General features: G+C 36.9%; 1 protein-coding gene across 2 annotated transcripts; it reads left to right on the forward strand.

Moving 5' to 3' along the window:
• The first annotated feature begins 6,742 nt into the window (after window positions 1-6,742).
• Window positions 6,743-19,891, forward strand: LOC115629144 (titin). Of its 2 annotated transcripts, none has more exons than XM_030525498.1 (4): window positions 6,743-6,886; window positions 7,815-8,003; window positions 18,141-18,437; window positions 18,502-19,891. In XM_030525498.1, exons 2-4 carry the CDS (start codon window positions 7,959-7,961, stop codon window positions 19,384-19,386), a joined length of 1,227 nt encoding a protein of 408 aa, XP_030381358.1. In that variant the 5' UTR covers window positions 6,743-6,886; window positions 7,815-7,958; the 3' UTR covers window positions 19,387-19,891. The 2 variants fall into 2 exon arrangements, with proteins under 2 accessions (XP_030381358.1, XP_030381359.1); XM_030525499.1 differs by having other exon boundaries at window positions 6,752-6,886; window positions 7,809-8,003.
• Window positions 19,892-19,974: the final 83 nt, after the last annotated feature.

Here is a 19,974-nt window from a genome sequence, read left to right on the forward strand (position 1 = left end):
ATCTATGTAAATATGTACTATATATTTATATATACTTGTGTACATCCATTTTCATTCATTAATTGGTCTTGGCGATAGCTAATGTCAATGCGCACTATATAAGTATACCTAATTATGTATACAATTATTCGTAGCTATATACTTACACACATGCATGCCTTGAACTTACATACATACTTGTATGTGTGTATGTATGAATAAAATGTGTATTAGTGTTGCGCAAAAAGAATGTAGAACGCGACTGCCCCTTTAGTCACTTGTAAATACATATCAGCTCTTCTCTATATACTGAGCTACCAAGCCGAGTGACCAATAATCAACAAGTTGCAAGATATACAAGTATTATCCATTGTAGATATGCGTTACCAAATAGTTTGAGACCTATGGTCATCTCTTCCAGCCTGTGCAACATATCCACCAAGTGTGAAGGCACAACGGTATCTCGTCATGATGATGATCTGCCGTTTGCTACGACTGGAATACAAGCACCGGGCATGTAAGTTGATAAGCTTCTACTGTTGTCCTTTAACAAGGCTGCCAATTTCGCTTTTTTCCCGTCAAATCTGGCTGTTTTGGAAGGCCAATTGTGAGTAAAATTTGGGAATTGCGGCAAACGGGATTCTGATTTTTTAGAAATGGGTTTGGCTTTTTCCCCGCTTCTTTTTATGTTGCCCCGGTTACATAAAAACTATGAAAACTGGCAGTTTCGTCATTATTTTTATCGATAATTGCCAATGCCCCACCCCACCAAGCGAAAGTGACGAGATGCTTAGGTAAAAAGCGAAAAATTCCAGGTTTGGAATCGCAAAGAAGACACGGACAAGCATAGGGCTTACTGCAGCTATTGCAAGATCACTATCACAGCCAAGCTTGGTGATTTGCGCGCTCATGCAACAACAAAGAAGCCCACAAATGCAGCAAACATTTTGACGGAGGAACTGCAGGGCGAGTAAAGCTCAAAACTCATTAATGCAGCGGTATCGGAGAATCAAAAGTCAGTCCCTTACCAATCGAGTTAACGGACATCAGCGTTACAAAACTTCTAGATATACATATGTTCATATATATGCATACATATATATATACATATGTAGGGTATAAAGGGTATATTAGGTTTGTGCAAAGTATGTAACATGCAGAAGGAAGCATCTCCGACCCCATAAAGTATAAATATTCTGGATCAGCATGACGAGAGAAATCAATCTAGACAAGTCCGTCCGTCCGTCCGTCTGGATGAACGCAAGGATCTCAGAAACTATAAAAGCTAGAGTAACCAAAGTTGGTACCCAGATTCTCCTAGGTCCGAAAAAGGACGAGTTTATTTTTTTGAATTTTCCCCCCCTTCCCCCGCTACAGAATATCAATTGTCAATAGCGTCCACATTTCAAATGCTGTTTAAAATTGTATTCAAATCGGTCAATTTTAGGAAAAGTTATTAGCGAAACAAATTCTCGTAGATGTGGTTATCAAATATTATTCCGTCCGGCGTCGTGTATTCGTCTCCACATTTCTAAATCTCGTATCATCAGAAATTAGAAATCTAACATGCATAGTCGAGGGCGTTAAAAATACATTGATGCTTTATAAACTAGACATAACAAGTAAAAAAGCTAAAGTCGGGTGTCTCGACTTTGAAATACTCTGTACTTATGTTTACAATAATTATAGAAATTAAAAAAATTCAGAAAATTAAAAAAAAAATTTGGATCGATTTTACCTCTCTCGGCATTTGAACTCACGTAATTGCACATTTACATAGCAATTACATCTGTGTGAGTGTATGTATGCCTATGCGCATCTATTCGTGTCTGTGTAAACATGTTAGCAGTCAACCAAAGCATCAGCATCAACAACAGCTGCGGGCAGCGCCTGGGCAGCAAATACATACATATATTTATGGCTATAACTTCTTAAATCGGTCTATCATAGTGAAACTTGGCATACGGACACAATATCACTAACTGGGGGTATTTACAAAATTTGAATTCAAAATTCCAAGAATTACGGGAGTTACGATTTTCGCGTGAGAGGGGGGGGGGGGGAATTCCAAAATACACATTTTCTGCGTATTCACATAAGGCATCTTTGGTGTTCCTAGGTCTTACAGTCTCCGAGATATAGGCGATGATACGAATGGAAAATCGAGAAAAATCAAAAAAATAAAAAAATAAAGCAAACTGCGGATCCGGAAACCCGGATCATACAGCTAAAGCCGACCGGGATGTCGCGTAATACAGTGTGTATACCCTGTAACCAAGGGGTGAGAAGGTCATATGCAGCTGTACATACTTGTAGCTAAGAGCGAATGTACAAGTATATACATATGTGTGTATGTATGTATGAATGACTAATTGTGTGTTTACAGCTGAAAAGAATAAGAGGAAGAATAACCAAACATGGTATTCGGTAGGTATTTGTTGCTGTTTCAACAGTACCATATCAGCAAGTGAGATAACGACAACGGGAACTAGTATGTAAGTATGTACTCGTATGTACATATGTACAAACATATGTGCATATGAACGTGTATGCAGTTCACAATCGCAGTCGTCTTGTGATTTAAAAGTCGCAGCCATTGCTGTTGCCACCGCGGCAGAAAAATCACAATTTCCCTCAACACTACGAGGGACGTGCACCTTCATGGTACCTGTTGACGTTGGCGTGCCATACACGTACATACATACATACGTACATATGTACATACATATGTATGTATGTATAATTGCAAAATAGTGGTATACAAAGAAATCGTTAAGTTGCCATGCACTTGCGGCTGTCAGCTAAACATGCAAACATTATTGTACTCAAATTTGTTTAATTAGGAGCATTTATTCAAAATGGGCTGGCTAGCTGCTTGGATGGAAGGCGACAAGCCAAAACAGCTGGGCGCGCGCCTAACGCATCGGAGCTAGTAAGAATCTCAAAGCGTCTGCGGCAGCCGCGTCTGCTAGCCACATCTCGAACGGCATCCAAATAGAAATTTGAAAATTGTTGCTGTTGCATTTAGATAAATGTGGCATTCTAAGTGAGTTCAAATTGTGAACAAATCGTACAAGTATATGTGTTATAATTTACATATGTATGTACATATACATATATAAATAAATGTATATAGGTTAGGTACACATACATACATACTTGTATGTGTATGTATATTTGCTCGTACCTAGACATCGCCACCATCGAATGTTTATTGGCAGAGAATGCTGGGATGTGGTCGTCCCATCATATTGCATGCCGTGCCGATCACTTGCCCACTAGATGACAATCTATTTTGAGTGTCACTACTTGGTCGATCACCACTTGAGGTCGGGGAGGGGTACACTGCTCTTTTTCTTTCGGTGCTATTGGCTTTTGACTTTGAAACTGAGACAGCGGCGACTGTAGCAAGTGAGACGACCGCGGCAGGCGACTGCTTCCGGTTTTTCCCAAAAGCAATACCAGAAAGATTAGTTGCCAACGCGCCACTCGTCGTTTATGGGGCTCTGATGCGTTCAACCATTTTATTTTCTATGTGCTATGCTCTAGGTAGTGTGCCATGTGCGCCATTGTAGTATGCATATACATACATTCTTGTATGTACTTATAAGTACATACTTTACAAGTATGTGTATACAATGTTCATATGAAAGTTAACTCAGAAACAAATCAAGCATTTCCTTATAATCTCAAAAGGTTTTAAGGATATCCCAAGAAGCCCGAGGTTACATAACAGGCATAAAAGGCGTAGTGAGTCCCATATAGCCACGAATAATTGTAGATGTGTGTCCTCCTGTCCGTCCATATACACATCAAAAACTGTGAAACTATAGAAGCGAGGATTTCGATAACAGGCGCTGGACATTTTCTTACGCAGTCCAAAGGTGATTTTGGCTATGTAGACTCATAGACATCTTAAGTCATCTTAAGCTTTCCATATGTTATAGACCAACCATGAACTATTTATTTACCAATACTCCTGTCTAGATGCACAGCTGACTTCCCTTCGCACAACCGTATTCGGGATTTGTATTCTCAGTATAATGCAGAGTTCATTACAATCTCCCCGTTTTAACCATCTCCGTGGAAATCGATGACCACAATTGACTATAAGTTGGGTCACTCCTTTCTTTGGCTAATTAATTATTGCAGCTCCGGCATGAGATATTCATTATCTACTAGTTCATATTAGTCTTCCTTTATATATTAACGTCTTTAACCACATTTGGTATCGAATGTGTGTCATCTGTTTAAATGTTTCCCATTTGGGTTCGATGCAGTTTACGCTAATTTCGTGTTGTATATACATATGTACAAGTATGTATGTATATGTAATTGCATATTGTTGATTTTTTAAATAAAATTATTTACTGACTGATTGGTGATTGGTGATTTGGTGTACTCTTGGTACACTCTAAGAAATAACACAAAATAGACTGCAAGGTCGGTTTTCGTTGGGGCTGGGGTTCTCCCTTGGAGAAATTTTAACTCGAAAAGTTGTGTCCAATCAACGCCCAACCCACATGGTAAGAGCTAGAAAGCTAATATTAAGGCTCTTTTTTGACGTATAGGTTACCTCTAAACTTGATTTGTATACTCTAAGAAGTACAAATTAAGCTGCGTAATAGGCTTATGTACTCTGAACCTGAACTGTGCAATGGTATATTAGGCAGACAGAAGGAGCCGTGGCAGACAACACAAAGTATAGTATGATTACCATGACAAGACGAGTCGATTTAGCCCTGTCTCTCCGTTCGTAAGAACTACTAGATCTCAAGGACTGTTATAAGACCTAGAGACACAACATTTTCCACACAGTTGTCCAATATGTGTACGCTGTGCAAGTTTATTATACTCTGTACAATGTACAAGGGTATATTCGGTTTTCGGGAGGTGAAAAATGTAACAAACAGAAGGAGGCGTGGCAGACCCCACAAAATACATATGGATGTTCCTAATCAGCATGACAAGACGAGAAAACGAGACTATAAGACCTAAAACACAAAATTTTTTATTTTGGAGCTAGAGACACTACATTTTAGCCCAAGATGCCATTTATTAGTCCGCAAGTACACGTGTCCGTACTTCAAAATTTTCCGTCTTCCCCCAAACCCCCGATATTAGTGAATTTCCATAACTCCCTTAATTCTTGAAACTTTGAAATCGAATTTGGTAATTACATCCTGTTAGTGCTTTTAATCTTGTTAAGTTTCATCATGATAGGTCAATTCAAAGGAAAGTTATAGCCGTAAGGCTTTTCTCTGCTCAAGCTCTGTCCGCAGCTGATGTTAGTATTGCTGTTTCGACTGAACTCTATACTGCGCACAAGCTCACACACAGACACGCATAGACAAAGGAACGGAGTATTTCCCAAGTCGTCGCACCAGACTTAAGCTTTTTCACTTGTTTGAAAATTGAATATTGAATACAAAAGAAGAAAATATTTTAAAATATCTCGATGTATAGTATATAAATGTGTATAGTATATAATTGTGTATAGTATATAAATGTTCCAGCTTACAATACATAGCAAAGAAGTTTGCAACTCGGTGGTTCCTAGAGAACAGTATAAAATAAGCTCGTATTGCCGGGATATTAAATATTGTTATCCAGTTGGGTGAATGTGGGATCAACCGCCTCCGACATCAAGGCGTTCACACAGACACTTTGCACAATCCAAATTTTTCAAATATTCAAATTAATTTGTATACTTTCAACACACTAAGCTAGTACACCCTTTTCCCTTTGGTTGCAGGGTATAAACATATAACACGTACATACTTGTAGATTCGCACAATTCCAATAGAATGCATTTGCAACAATATTGTGTCTAAATGTGACTACTTGTATGTTATCGTGTATGTGTGAGTACAGAGTTGAGCCAAAACAACAACAACAGGAGCTGCGGGCAGAGCATGGGCCGAGAGTACACTTTTGGCTATAACTTCCTATCCTATCATGATGAAACTTAACATGAGGACACATAAGCACTAACTAGATGTAAAATTAAGGCATTATATGGGAACTTGGGCTTGGTGTCCCTAGCTATTTCGACTAAAATGTTATACATAGGTGTTCTTACAAACTGATATGAATGTATCGATATGTCTCGTCATGCTAATCAATTATGTATGTACCAATGATATGGAGTCTGCATGCCTCCGTTTGCCTGTTACATAAATATTTTATTTCAATAAAACCCACGTTCCCATCCCTTTATACTTCGCTTAATCTGGTCGATTTTAAAAACAAGCAAGTTCTTTGCAAAATGATTTTGTAAATACTTTGGAATATTACATATTTGGAATGGAATTCTTTTAAAAACTAAAAACATAAATGATTATTAAATGATTATTTCCTAAGTATACATAGATATACACACACACATACATACATACATACATACATATATATAAGCTTCAAGATAAAGATCAACTGTGTATATGTGGGTGTTTTTATCCAATCTATCTAATATTAATTTGTGTGCTCGTACAAAAGTTAATCGAAATTGTTTCCTTCGGTTATAAAACTTTCCCATTCCTCACACAATTGTGCATGATTTAGCTGAGTGTACCTGCTTCTTGTATACTCTCTCCCTCTCTCTCTTTCTCTCTCAGTGGTTAGATCGCGTACGTGTGCGTTGTGTGTGTGTGTATGTGTTAGCCAGCTATAAAAGCTCATCGCATTCGCTTGTGATGCTCATTTTGGTTCGAACGACCAAACGGCGCGCAAAAAGAGAAAAGTTGAAAGCAAAGGGAATACATACTTTTTCAGTTGATTTTTTTTCCCAAATATTTTCAAAGTGTTAAAAGTGTATTACAAAAGCAAAACGAAACTATATCAAACAAAAAAATACAAGCTCAAGCAAAAATTTGAACGAAAAAATAACAAAAAGCTCATATCAATTGTGAGTAAAGTTCGAAAATTGAAAAAAAAAAAAATTGGTATAGAATGTGAAACTGTTGGCGAAAGGTCAGGCATCCTGGCAGCCCTTACCATCTGGGCCTCCTCCAACTATTGGATGAGTGTGAGCCACCTGTGGATGTGGTTTCTCGTGTGTTTCTCGTAGCGTCAAGATACTAGGGCGTGTATAAAGTGTGACTTGACACACAAAATGATTTTCTTGCTGGGTAAGGGAAACGAACAAGATAATCAACTTGTCATAAAAAGAAAACACGCTGCGCAACGCACATACAAGTAAATGAAAATGTTCGAGATTGCTGGGCAAGAAATGCAGCAACGGCTACGGCGGCGGCGGCGGCGGCAAGCGCAGAAGTTTTCACATTTGTAACCAACTTGAAACGGGAAAACGGCTAATACTCGTCTGCAGCCAGAAAAGTCCGGTTGTATGTTTGAGTTTACGTTTTAATTCGGGGTCAGGTTCGAGCTTGGACTTGCGTGCAAATGCGCATGCGCGTGTGCAAAGTTGAAAGCTCAGCCTTAACGGTAGTCTGTTTTTATTACGACGTATGTTTCCCATTTTTCCTCAACTGGCGCAACTATTTTTCTTCTGTTTGTGTTTTTTTCTTTCTTGTTTCTGCATATTTTAAGCTACTTCTCCTTTTTTTCTCATCATTTTGACCGCCTTTATTAATGAGTGTCGCTTAGGCGTTGTTTTGTTGGTCTTGTTTTGGAGTTAGCCGCGAGTCATAAAAGAAATGGTAAAATGAGCCTCAATGGGTTGGGAAGCAAAGTCCATTATAGACGGCGATCCATGCAAGACAAATTTCTTTGTTATAATGTTTTCATAACCTCTACTTTTTGCAATGTTTCGCACACCTAATTCGATTTTATCCACCTCTCTCTTATTGTCATTGTTTTCTTTCAAGTTGCAGATTGCTTCCGACACTGACCCCGCCACAAGTACAAACACAAAAGTTTGGCAAAAGTGTGACGAAAGTCGGAGTTACCAAAGGTTTAACAGTTACGCTCCATTATTAAAGTATACAACTAATACAAAACTGCAAAATCCAAATAAAATGACAGACGTTTCGCATGAGTTGGGCTCCCTCCGATTTGTTGTGGTAAGTAGCGAATACCTCCCCATCTGATAAGCAGTTGGGAGTATGAGTTTGAGGTTTGGCCAAAGCTGCAGGCAGCAACATAATTTTACAAAAAGATACATCATTCTTCCTATACATTCATTGTCATAATATTGATACTCAACTAAAATTAATACAAGTGATAGTGTTTTTTTTTTGGGGTATGCTCTTAATCGGTTCTGACCTGGCGCCTACCCCTATCTATCTAGCTTGAGGTCACCGACCTCTTTGCTTGTACATACATACATCGCATGTTACATATATATTTATGCATATACTATTTATGCATATAAAATGAAAATTTATTTTTAAATGTCAAAATAATTTTAATTTATGCAAAATTTATATTAAAATGTATAAAAGATTAAAATTATCAAACTAATAACTTCAAAATACAATCAGTATATACTTAGTATGCGAAAATATGTTTATAAATTTTGAATGTATGTATATACAAATATATATATCTATATGTTCATATCCCTATATAATGTTACCAAGAAAGGCAGAGAAAAGTTCAGTTAATTAAGTTTGATTAACTTGGTCGCTCAAAAAATAGTAGATAGGCTATTATAAAAATCACTGTCAGGGGCGTTACAGAAATATCTGCCAACCAAATTACGACCGAAAACCAATTCTCAGTCTCACAAAAATCTCTTTTAGTTGACCTCAACTCTCACACCTTTTAGCAAGATATTTAGTTAAAAACACTTATTCTTTTCCCACATAAAAACATCACTTTTTCCACATACTTGTATAAACAATCCGACCAGTGACCTGCATTACAAATATTTTTCATTTCACCATTTTATACTCTGTACATAAAATGTACAAGAGTATATTAGGTTTGCGGGAGCTGAAAATCTGACAGGCAGAAGGAGGCGTGGCAGACCCCACAAAGTATATATATTCTTGATCAGCATGACGAGACGAGTCGATCAAGCCCTGTCTATCTGTCCGTATGAACACCTGGATCTCAGAGACTATGTTATGTGTGTACGCTGTGCAAGTTTGTTGAATTTTTTTGGATTCGCCCCCCCACTTCCCCCCTTATGGGGGTTTTCCCGATTTTCCGTTCGTATAATCGCCTATATCTCGGTGACTATAAGACCTAGGGACACCAAATTTCAGTCCAAGATGCCTTATGTGAATACGCAGAAAATGTGTATTTTGGAATTTCCCTCCCTCCCCCTCTCCCCCCCCCAAATCGTAACTCCCGTAATTCTTGGAATTTTGAACTCATTTGAAATTTGGGAAATACCCCCAATTAGTCATTATGGGTCCGTATGCCAAGATTCACTATGATAGACCGCTTTAACAAATCGATCAATTTTTTTTTTAAATTCTCTTAATTTTTTTAATTTCTATAATTATTGTAAACATAAGTCCAGAGTATTTCAAAGTCAGGACACCCGACTTTAGCTTTTTTACTTGTTTTAAATTAGATTATTACTAAATCTATAGTTAAAACACTAGTTATCATACACAGAAGCAAAAACAACAGCACAATTAAATTGCCAACATAGTCTTGATTCAACATTAAATACTTGTATTTAGAACTTTGTATTTTGCTGAGTTTAATATTACAAAAAAATTGGGCCAAAAAATTAAACTTTTCATTAAATAATGCACGATGCATTTAAAAAATAATTTATGCATATGATCAATGAAAAAACTTCAACAAATCCAACTTAGTTCCATTCTAAGGCGAAAAAGTGCGTTATAATAATGAACGTGTGGTCGACTTTGTATGGAACAATTTTTTGTAGGGGGAGCAACCCCCCTACGCCCTACTTATGTATTGAATATTTTCTATTTAATTTAATTTTTTAGATTTATTTATTTATTTTACATTTTTTCTTTTTGTGGAAGTATTTAAAAGTTGAGTCCGCTCCACTCTAGCATACCTTTAAATTGAATCAAATTAATCAAATAAAAAAATACACTTACAGTCCTCATCTTCAATAAAATACGTTTACCCTCAATGTTGTGTCTTTGCGTATGGACAGACAGATGGACGGACAGACCGACGAGCAGACGGAGTCGACTCGTCTTGTCATACTGATGAGCAATATAGTATATGTATATACAAATGTACTTTGTTGCGTCTGCCACGCCTCCTTCGGTGTGGCATGTTAGCGGGTCACAAATACTGCGCATAACAGGGCTGGCATGTGCATTGCATTGCTTGGCGGAAAATAACTTTGAAATTTATGTTGATGTTACTCATGAGTTAGGTCTTTGCAGTTGAATTCTTTAGGGAGTTCTTCACCCTATTTTTAGTAAAGTATGTAGCTAGTTGACTAAAAATACAAACACGAAATGAAAAGTAATGCAGTATGTGTGTACGCAGTACGAGTTTGTTTCATTTTTTAGATACATTCACCCACTCCCCCTTCTTCAGCTTTTCCACTTGTTTGTTTCTTAATTTAACGAATTTGTTTGCACTAAAAACTAGAAAACTATAATTGGGTCGTTGCCCAAATTTGAGCAAAGTTTATGAATTTGTTCCACATTTATGGAAATCATCCCTATTTTAAAAATGTTAGGAGTTATTTCCTTACAATATAACAGATTTAAATACCTTAACAAATGTATTTCTCTGCGTTATTGATAATCTGGTCATTTCTAGTAAAAGTATACAATAATAATGAAGCTTTTTATCCAACAGACTCAACAGAGGGATAACTTGGTCCTAACTTTAACCCTAATTTAATTGGGGAAGCGACATAAGCTTCGCAGATAACTAACATACATACATACAAGTATGTATGAACGAGTAAGATGAGAATATGTTTCTTCCTAGATGTCCCTTCTTTTAATTTCTGATCAAACAAAGCCCGAAATCGTTTAATTTCCAGATATTTTCAAAATATACGCGTTTCCCTACTAAGACGCTTGGTATGTATGATTTATTTAAAGACAAAGAATTTCGGTAAAAGTTGGGTCACCCAGCGGCATTTGCGAAATCTTTAAAGATTTTAAATCCTGTTCTTCTTACGCAGCAAATTTAAAGACATAAATACCTTTAAATTATTTATGCCTACAGCCTGGCGCCCAACAATCGGCACAAAACAACAAAATTGTTCAAAATTGTTGTTTTTTAACTTATGCGCAAAAAATGGATTCTGTTAGTATTTTTCGTTGTTGTTATTGTTGGCCATTGTTAAGCATTTGCTGGAACACATCCAAGCAGCCTGATTAGAGATCATTAAATTGGAATGACATAAATATCAACTTTTCTAACGCCGTCAACGGCTGGCAAGCACAACAAACAAAATAATTTCGCTGTGTTTTCATTTAATTTGTCGCCATATGAATAGCCAAAAAGTATGTACCAACAACGGTATACATATGTGCATATGCTCAGTATACATACGTACGTGTATGTACATGTGCACTTAAGGCACTCATGCTATGTATATACACACATATGCATGTACATATGTATGTAAATGTATATAGACATGGCTGACAGCGACAAAAGAACATTTTCACACATACACATCAAAAGCTTGAAACACGGAAAAATTCTTGGCAATGACCATCGTTTGAGTTGAAATAGAAATAAAATATGTAGTCTCAAGAACGTATACCATGGTACACAATTCTATATATACATATGCATACATATATACATTTCATGCCCCAGGATTTCATCTAGGGGGCATGTTTTTTGCGGATTTGGTTGCAAATTATTTGTACTAGAGTAAAGTAACTTTAAATATATGAACAAATAGGTAAAAATAAAACACAAACCAATGGAAACGTGTTCATATAGTACAAATGTATTTTATTTTCATATCTAATAGGAACGATAAACAAAGAGCATAATGGGAGAATTTAAATTCTACATAGTGCCATACTATTTACGTTTTATACCTAAAATATAAATTCAAAATAGTAATCGTCTTTAATCAGCCTGGTCGGCTGGATAAATTTATACTGATCTTGGCGGACCCGTTTACGGTTACGAATAAGTATAATAAATACTTTGAAAAAAAAAAAAAAAAAAAACCGTGTAAAGCGAGTCAACATAAATGATATAGTTTGGATATAATCTTTTTATCGGTTATTGTTCCTATATGTTCGACGCACTGCATTAAGTCCAAACTGTTTGGGTTGAAGTAAACTTACAACCGGCAATATCAAAGGTGGAAATTCAGCTATAATTAATTAATAATATAAAAGCCGGCTTCATTGCGGTAGAATGAAGCTGAAAGGCAGATTGGGCATTGGCACTGGGTCAATGGATAACTTTTGCCCATTTCATGCATATGATTATTCTATAGTGGGTGAAAGGTCCCAGAACACCTCAATAGTTTTTTGGGGGAAATAGCACGCCTTACAAACTCTTTTAGGATATGCCAACCTCGTAGTATACATTTTAGGCTAACTTGGGAAAAGTTTTATTTGTTGTAATACTGTATGGATGTAACATGAAGGCATACACATGTTCATGTTGGCCGTGCTTAAAATGCCTCCTTGCAGTGTGTTTTTGCATGTTTATGCAAAATAAAATACATATATGTATGTACATATGTATATGCATATATGTACGTTTATATCTAAAAAATGTGTGTGTAATTGTCACCAACAGCTGCATAAAAATTGCGTATTCATATGCCGCTCAGTTTCCATTTTATTAGCAATTGTATGGCAAGTTTTTCTCTCCATTTTCATGTTTCACACAATTATTGTGGCTTGTGAAATGTTTTAATTTATTATTGTGTATGCATTTTTATGTATGTATGTATTTCACAGCAAACTTTCTCTGCAAGCCGAAAACTATGCAAAATCACTGCATTTCTGCGACGGCATCGCCCTGTTTTTAGTTCGTTCACACATACATACATACATGCATACATACATACATACATACATACATACATACATACATACATATGTATGTATATATAAGTACATATGAATTTACTATACATGAGTTGACGCAAAGCTTTTGGCACTCTGTTACCGAATTCTTGCTGCTTTTCATTCATCGTAGATATTTACGTTTAATATTTTTCATATGAATGAAATTCACTTTACAAATAAGCGCACAGAAAACTTAATGAGGAAATTTTGGAAACTGAAGAGACGTCATTGCGTTGTTTTGATATTGAAAAGAAAATGCGCAAATGGTATAATTCATACATAAATACATTCATACAAATACACATATACATATACATATGTATATGTATGCATGTATATATACACGTACATGTTTGTTTGCATATAGCCAACTGGAGTATAGCCCTCTTAATACTTAGACATCAAAAGTTGATGATATTCAGAATTATTAGCGAACTATCTTTAGTAAATTCATTGGGACTTGTATGTACATACATACATACATATGTACATAAGTATGTATGACCGAACCGCGGAAAAAAATTTACTTGAAGGTCATCTTTTGCTTTGAGCCTTTTATTTAATTTAATTTATTTTTTCTGTTGTTTGTTGTGTCTTGGCAAAGGCGGCTAGAGGAAGCGTACGAGTAGCATGGTTTCTTTTTCATCAAAATGCCTTGTATGTATGTACATACATATGTATGTATGTATTTTATTTATTTATGGCACGACATTTGCGCATTCCTTTCCTGTACTCATATCTACACACATATGTACATATGTATGTATGTACAATACAGTAAGTAGAAGCGCGTAGCCAAACATATCTATTTTATGCATGTATGTATGTATGTGTGTACCTATTTTACATACTTTAGTGCTAAATTAAAATTGTAATGAATGCACGATGCATTTAAAAAATAATGTCCGAACCTGTTACTCCGCTTTTTTATCAATGCATTCTCTCCCTCAGCCACTTTCAAAATTGTTCATTACATTTTTGTAAACTAATCTTAAACGAATTAATTTAATTCAATTTAATTTACTTACAACGTGCGCATGAATTGCTTCAACACAATAAATTTACATCGGGATTTCATCTAGATTTGTACATTCATATGTATGTACAGGGTGCGCCATCTTTTATGTCGGTATGCAAACATTGAATAAAATTGAAAATAAACAACCGATTTTCAAGTATGAGATATTTTTATTTAATTTGGTTACAATTAAAATTTCATTAACTGAGGTTTTCAACACTGGTCTACTCAAGTCAATCGGTTCACTAATGACAAAGTTATTCAATATCTACATACCGACATAAAAGATGGCGCACCCTGTACACTGTGCGTCATCAGGTTAGCACACCTACATTAGCCAAATACAATTGCGTCTGATTTTGTTGTTGTTAACTTTAAGCAATACTAGTTTTGTGCGCATGTATGTAACACACAGAAGGAGGCCCCACAAAGTATATATATTCTTGATCAGGATGAGAAGCCGAGTGGATATAGCCTTGTCCGTCCGTCCGTCCGTCTGTCTGTCCGTATGAACGCAAGGATCTCAGAAAGTATAAGAGCTAGAATAACCAAACTTGGTTTCCATATTCTCCTAAGACCAAGAAAGTACGAGTTTAAGTTTTTTTCGATGCACCCCCCCACTCCCCCGCAATTCGTGTTTTTTCTTATAACTTCCGTAATTCTCGGAATTTTGAAATCAATTTTGGTAGGTTAGTACTAATGTGTCTGTGTGCCAAATTTCATCATGATAGAAGAAAGTTATAGCCATAAGTAAAATCGCTGCTCATGCGCTGCCTGCAGCTCTGTCGGCAGCGCTGCCCGCAGCTGTTGTTGTTGTTGCTGCTTTTGTTCAACTTTGTGCTGCATACATACACGCATATAAACACGCATAGGTACGTGATGTAAATGTATGCTGTTAAAACTGAACATAAACATGTATTCTAATTTAATTTAATTAATTATTTTAATTAATTCATTCATTCATTTTTTTAATAATTTAATTTTTTTTAATTTTTCTTTTTTGTGGAGAGTACAGGCTATTTTACTGTCGGGCTTGCTCGACTGTAGCGTTCTAAATTGTTTGTTTTCTATTTTTCTCACCTTTGTATGCACTATCAGTAATAGTCTATCACTGACAAAGAGAACATGTGATAACAATATACCGTTATACGGTTTTTAATATTTTATTTTATTTTCAATGGAAAATGGTGCTTAATTTTGTCGTCATCAGGTTAGCACATGCAATTGGCTTTTCGTTTATCTTTGGAATTTGAACAGGTACATGAAATGTAGAAGGGTATACTAGGTTTGCGCGAGCTGAAAAATGTAACAGACAGAAGGAAGCGTGGCAGACCCCACAAAGTGTATACATACATATATTCTTGATTAGCATGACAAGACGAGTCGATCTATGTCTGTCTGTCTGGTTGTCCGTCTGTCTGTCCGTATGAACACCTGGATCTCAGAGACTATAAGAGCTAGTGACACCAAATTTTGCACAAAGATGCCTTATGTGTGTACGCTATACGAGTTTGTTTTATTTTTTAATTTTCCCCCCACTTCCCCCCTATGGGGGTTTTCCCGATTTTCAATTCGTATAATCGCCTATATCTCGGAGACTATAAGACCTAGGCACACCAAATTTTAGTCCAAGGTGCCTTATGTGAATGCGCAGAGAATGTGTATTTTGGAATTTCCCTCAATCCCCCCTCTCCACCGCAAATCGTAGCTCCCGTAATTCTTAGAATTTCGAATTTTGCAAATACCCCCATTTAGTCATTATGTGTCGGTATGACAAGTTTCACTCTGATAGACCGATTTAACAAGAAGTTATAGCCATAAATATAGTTGCTGCCCAACCGCTGCCCGCAGCTGTTGTTGATGCTGATGCTTTGGTTAACTGCAAGCATGCTTACACAGACACGAATAGACGCGCATAAACATAGATACATACACTCACATAGACGCAATTGCTTTGTACAATTTCTTACTTAAAATGTCGGGATATGGTATAAATAATAAATGCGGTAATAATAAAGTGATTTCCGATGCTGATAAAAGAGCAATTTTGAGAGAAGCATCAATCTCTCATAAATGGACTGCAAAGATCGAGGCAAATGTTGGTGTTGAAGCCAGCTTATCTACTGTTTAAAGGTGGTTAAGAAATGCTCCACATTTGAAAAGATTAAAACTAAAGAAAAAACCACCACTTAACTATGCTCGGAAGGGAATACGATTAAGTCAAACTCTGCTTAAATTTTGATTTTAGGGTTGGTTTTTTTTCGGATGAAAAGAAATGTGATTCGGAATGGTCCGATGGATATAATTTTTATTTCCATGATCTTGGGAAGAAAGAGCATCATTTGGTTCGACTTCTTAGTCGGGTGGGTGGTGTAATGGTGCGGGGAGCCAGCTCATGTTGTGTTACGTGCGAGTTGTAATTTTTGAACACGAATATTTATGCAAACACTTATAAAAACGTATTTTCCCCATTTCAAAAATTTGCTTGGTGATTTCCCTGGATGTTTTCAACACGACAATACGTCGATTTATTGAAGCGGCCACCTTACTCACCGGGCATCAATATAATAGAAAACGTGTGGGGATGACTGGTTCGCAAAGGTTACGAATCTGGCAGACAGTATTCTACCAAAAAGGAATTAATTGAAAGCATTAAAAGTGCTTGGTCAGCCATTTCTTTAAGTTATATTGGCCAAATTTAAAATGTGAATTTTTCGGTTGACTTCGAAAAAAATCACAAAAAAATATTGAAAAGTAGAGGAAATCAGGGGGTGTGCTAACCTGATGACGCGCAGTGTATGTACATATGTATCAGAGAACTCCAACGAGTACTACATTTTCGGTCATACTCAAGTATTCGGTATGATTATTTCATTTGGGTATAGTGACAAGCAATGACTGGTTGCGAAGGAGCACTCAGTTCGAATCAAAACTGCAAAAACTGAGTAGTGAGCGGTTGTGGCCGAAACTTCTTGCATGAATGCAAGAAATGATCAAACGTCGTATTTGCAATCATGCCCGCATGACCGAAATGACCAATGAGATGGGCGCGTGCACGTGCACTTGCATTTTCCATTGTTTTTTCGGCTATTAGTTCAATAGTAACTTCATATACAAGTATATGCATATAAATTAAAGAATCCAACAAAACTATTAGCGAAAAGAAATACCTTCCTTTTTATTTCAATTAAAAATAGTTATGCTATTTTAATTTATACTAATTTGTTTACTTTAAGATATTTGAGTTCATTTTTTAAGAAATAAAACGCTGAATATCATAATATACAAAAAAATAAATATGTTTTGTTTTCATTCTGTACCTCTTTATTTCAAATACGTACACATGTTTGCGCATAATTGAAAACACCCTTAATGGACACTTCTTTTATTCGGACACTCTCTTTGGCGGACACCTTTTCTAAAAACATTCGATCGGTGTATAAAGTATGTATCTAAGTATCCCCTTAAGCGGACACTCCCCTTAGCCAACCGTGAGTGTTCAGCCACGAGAGTTTTCCCTGTACATAAATATGTGCATGCATTTTTTATATGGTCATATCCGGGTAAAACCCGCGCAATACTCGAGACATACTCGGGTAAAACCTGCGCTATACTCGAGTAATACCCGAGTATAACTCGCGCAATACCCAAACAATACTCGAGCAATAACGGTATTATACTCATTCGATCAAACGCTCATTGTGCAAAGTCTGGTTTGTTTTGATCAGGACCCAGTCATCTTAAACGAAGTGACCGAGCCTGAACTGTTTTAAAGCAAACCAATCAAGACCGGTGCTTGTTCGTAAAAATAGAAAGATTGCTCATGCAAGTTCGATCATAAGAAAAATGCTGAGAGTACTCAACTCGTTCAAGCTCGTTTGCAGCCAAGCAAAGATCTGATTTGATTGCATTTTCAGCAAGGGCGGTCGAACACACTCGAACATACTTGTTGCAGTTCTTTGGTGTGGGAGTGGTGCATCAGACAGAGGGGTGCATCAAAAAAAATACAAGCTCTTCGATACCAAGTTCAGTTTTTCAAGCTTTTGTTCTTTTTAAGATCCTTACGTTTATACGGACAGGCGGACATGGCTTTGTCGACTATTTAATATATGTATACTATAAACTTTGGGGGTTTGGTTTTTGGGTACAAGGTATAGCACATTGGTTTAAATATACATATTTATATATACATATGTATAATATGTATCTTTCGTATGCACTTGCAGGATTCACCACTCTCATCGAAGGTGGCCATGTTTAACAATCAGGCGACACAGCACAAGCAGTCGCAGTTATTGAATCCATTTTCGCAAGACGGACGTGCCTCATCGCCAAAACCAACATTTTCCAAGGATCAGTATGGCAAGCCACTAGCTGGCAGTTTGACTGAGATGCGCGGTCAAAAGGCTAATATTCATGTAATGAAGGAAATGGTTGAACTTTGTCAGATCATTAGTTCTGAGGGGTATGAAGTAAAGGATGAACCCACTATGCGAGTAATACCATTTGGGGAGCTGTTCAATGTAAGTTCACACACTGATCTGATGCAGCCAAATATTATGATACATTTTATGTTCTATACGGTAGATCTACAACTATATTTCCGATAAAGTGGTTGGCATACTGCTCCGTGCACGCAAACATAAGCTAGTTGAATTTGAGGGAGAGATGCTGTTTCAACGTCGTGACGATGATGTGCCCATATTTTTGCTCAAGCCTGTTGCCGAGATCCGGCGCGAGCTAGAAGCCAAAATCGAGGATATAAAACGAGCAACAAGTCCAGCGCCACAATCGACGTCAGTGTTGCTTGATAAGAGTGCACACGAGAAAAAACTTCAAGTGCAAAAGGAGCAGAAGCGCCAATCCAAGTCGCGTACACCATCGCCTGCAGTTAAATCGAAATCAACGTCACCAACGCCAACGCCAGCTGAGGCAAAGCCACCATTACCACCGGCAGCAACACCAGTACCAACGCCAGTAGCAACGACTGTAGTAATTGAAGCAAAGGACGCTTCAGCTCCGGTCAAACCAAGCGCAGAAATCACAGTAACTGCTACGCCTGCTATTATTGTGGAGCAACCGCCTCTAATTACATCTCCAGCTGATGAGACGTCAAAAGTAGCTGAGACAGACGACCCAGCAATGAAAACAGCACAGGTATCTAGTGAGCAATCACCGCTAACAAATGCTCCCCAAAAGGATGTCCCTGTTACTGCTATTGAAAGACAGGAACAACGTGAGTCCATGATCACCGAAAAACCCAATACTATTGCTGCCCTCGCCACCATGCCGGTAACAATACCAACAGAAAACGCCGCTGCCAACAATGATTTGCCCACTATTGTAATCGAAGCCTCTGCTGTGTTTGTCCGTACAGTCAGCGTAGACAACACCTCTACAAAAGGCTCAGAAGCAGCGCCTACGGAAACTGTCGGCTCTGTTAATGCGGATCCAGATGGCAACATCAACTAAATTGTTTGATACAACTCTCAACTAAAGAAGCGGCAGCTTTAAATTGCAATACTTTAGTTTAAAGCCCATTTAGTTTAGTTTATAATTAGTGCTAACATATGTGTATAGTATAATGTACATACATACATATGTAGATATGTAAGTATGTACATATGTATGTATGTACATACAACATATTTATTTGCACATTACTGAAGACAAGGAAGAAAGTACATTCATGTGTAGGTATATATGTATGTACATACATATATGTATGTATGTACGTCTGTATACACAATATGTATGAACATACATATGTATGTAATAAAATGATCAGCTTAATGTGTTTGACGCCCAAAGAAATAAACATATTATGCTAAAAAAAACCCAAACGTAAAATAAATGCTACCATAGATAGACACAGTATTATATAAAACTCATTTATGCATGAATATTATATAATATGCAGCAGTATAATAAAACATACACATGTACAATATGTACATGCATACACATGCCCCAATAATTTTATCTGTTGCTCTCTATTGGCACCACTTTCCATTGAAAAGATTTCAGCAAGGTGGCAGCACCATCTTAGAGCGAGCGCGC

The sequence above is a fragment of the Scaptodrosophila lebanonensis genome, unplaced genomic scaffold, assembly GCF_003285725.1.
Source record: "Scaptodrosophila lebanonensis strain 11010-0011.00,11010-0021.00 unplaced genomic scaffold, SlebRS2 tig00000136-arrow-arrow-pilon, whole genome shotgun sequence".
Lineage (NCBI taxonomy): Eukaryota > Metazoa > Arthropoda > Insecta > Diptera > Drosophilidae > Scaptodrosophila > Scaptodrosophila lebanonensis.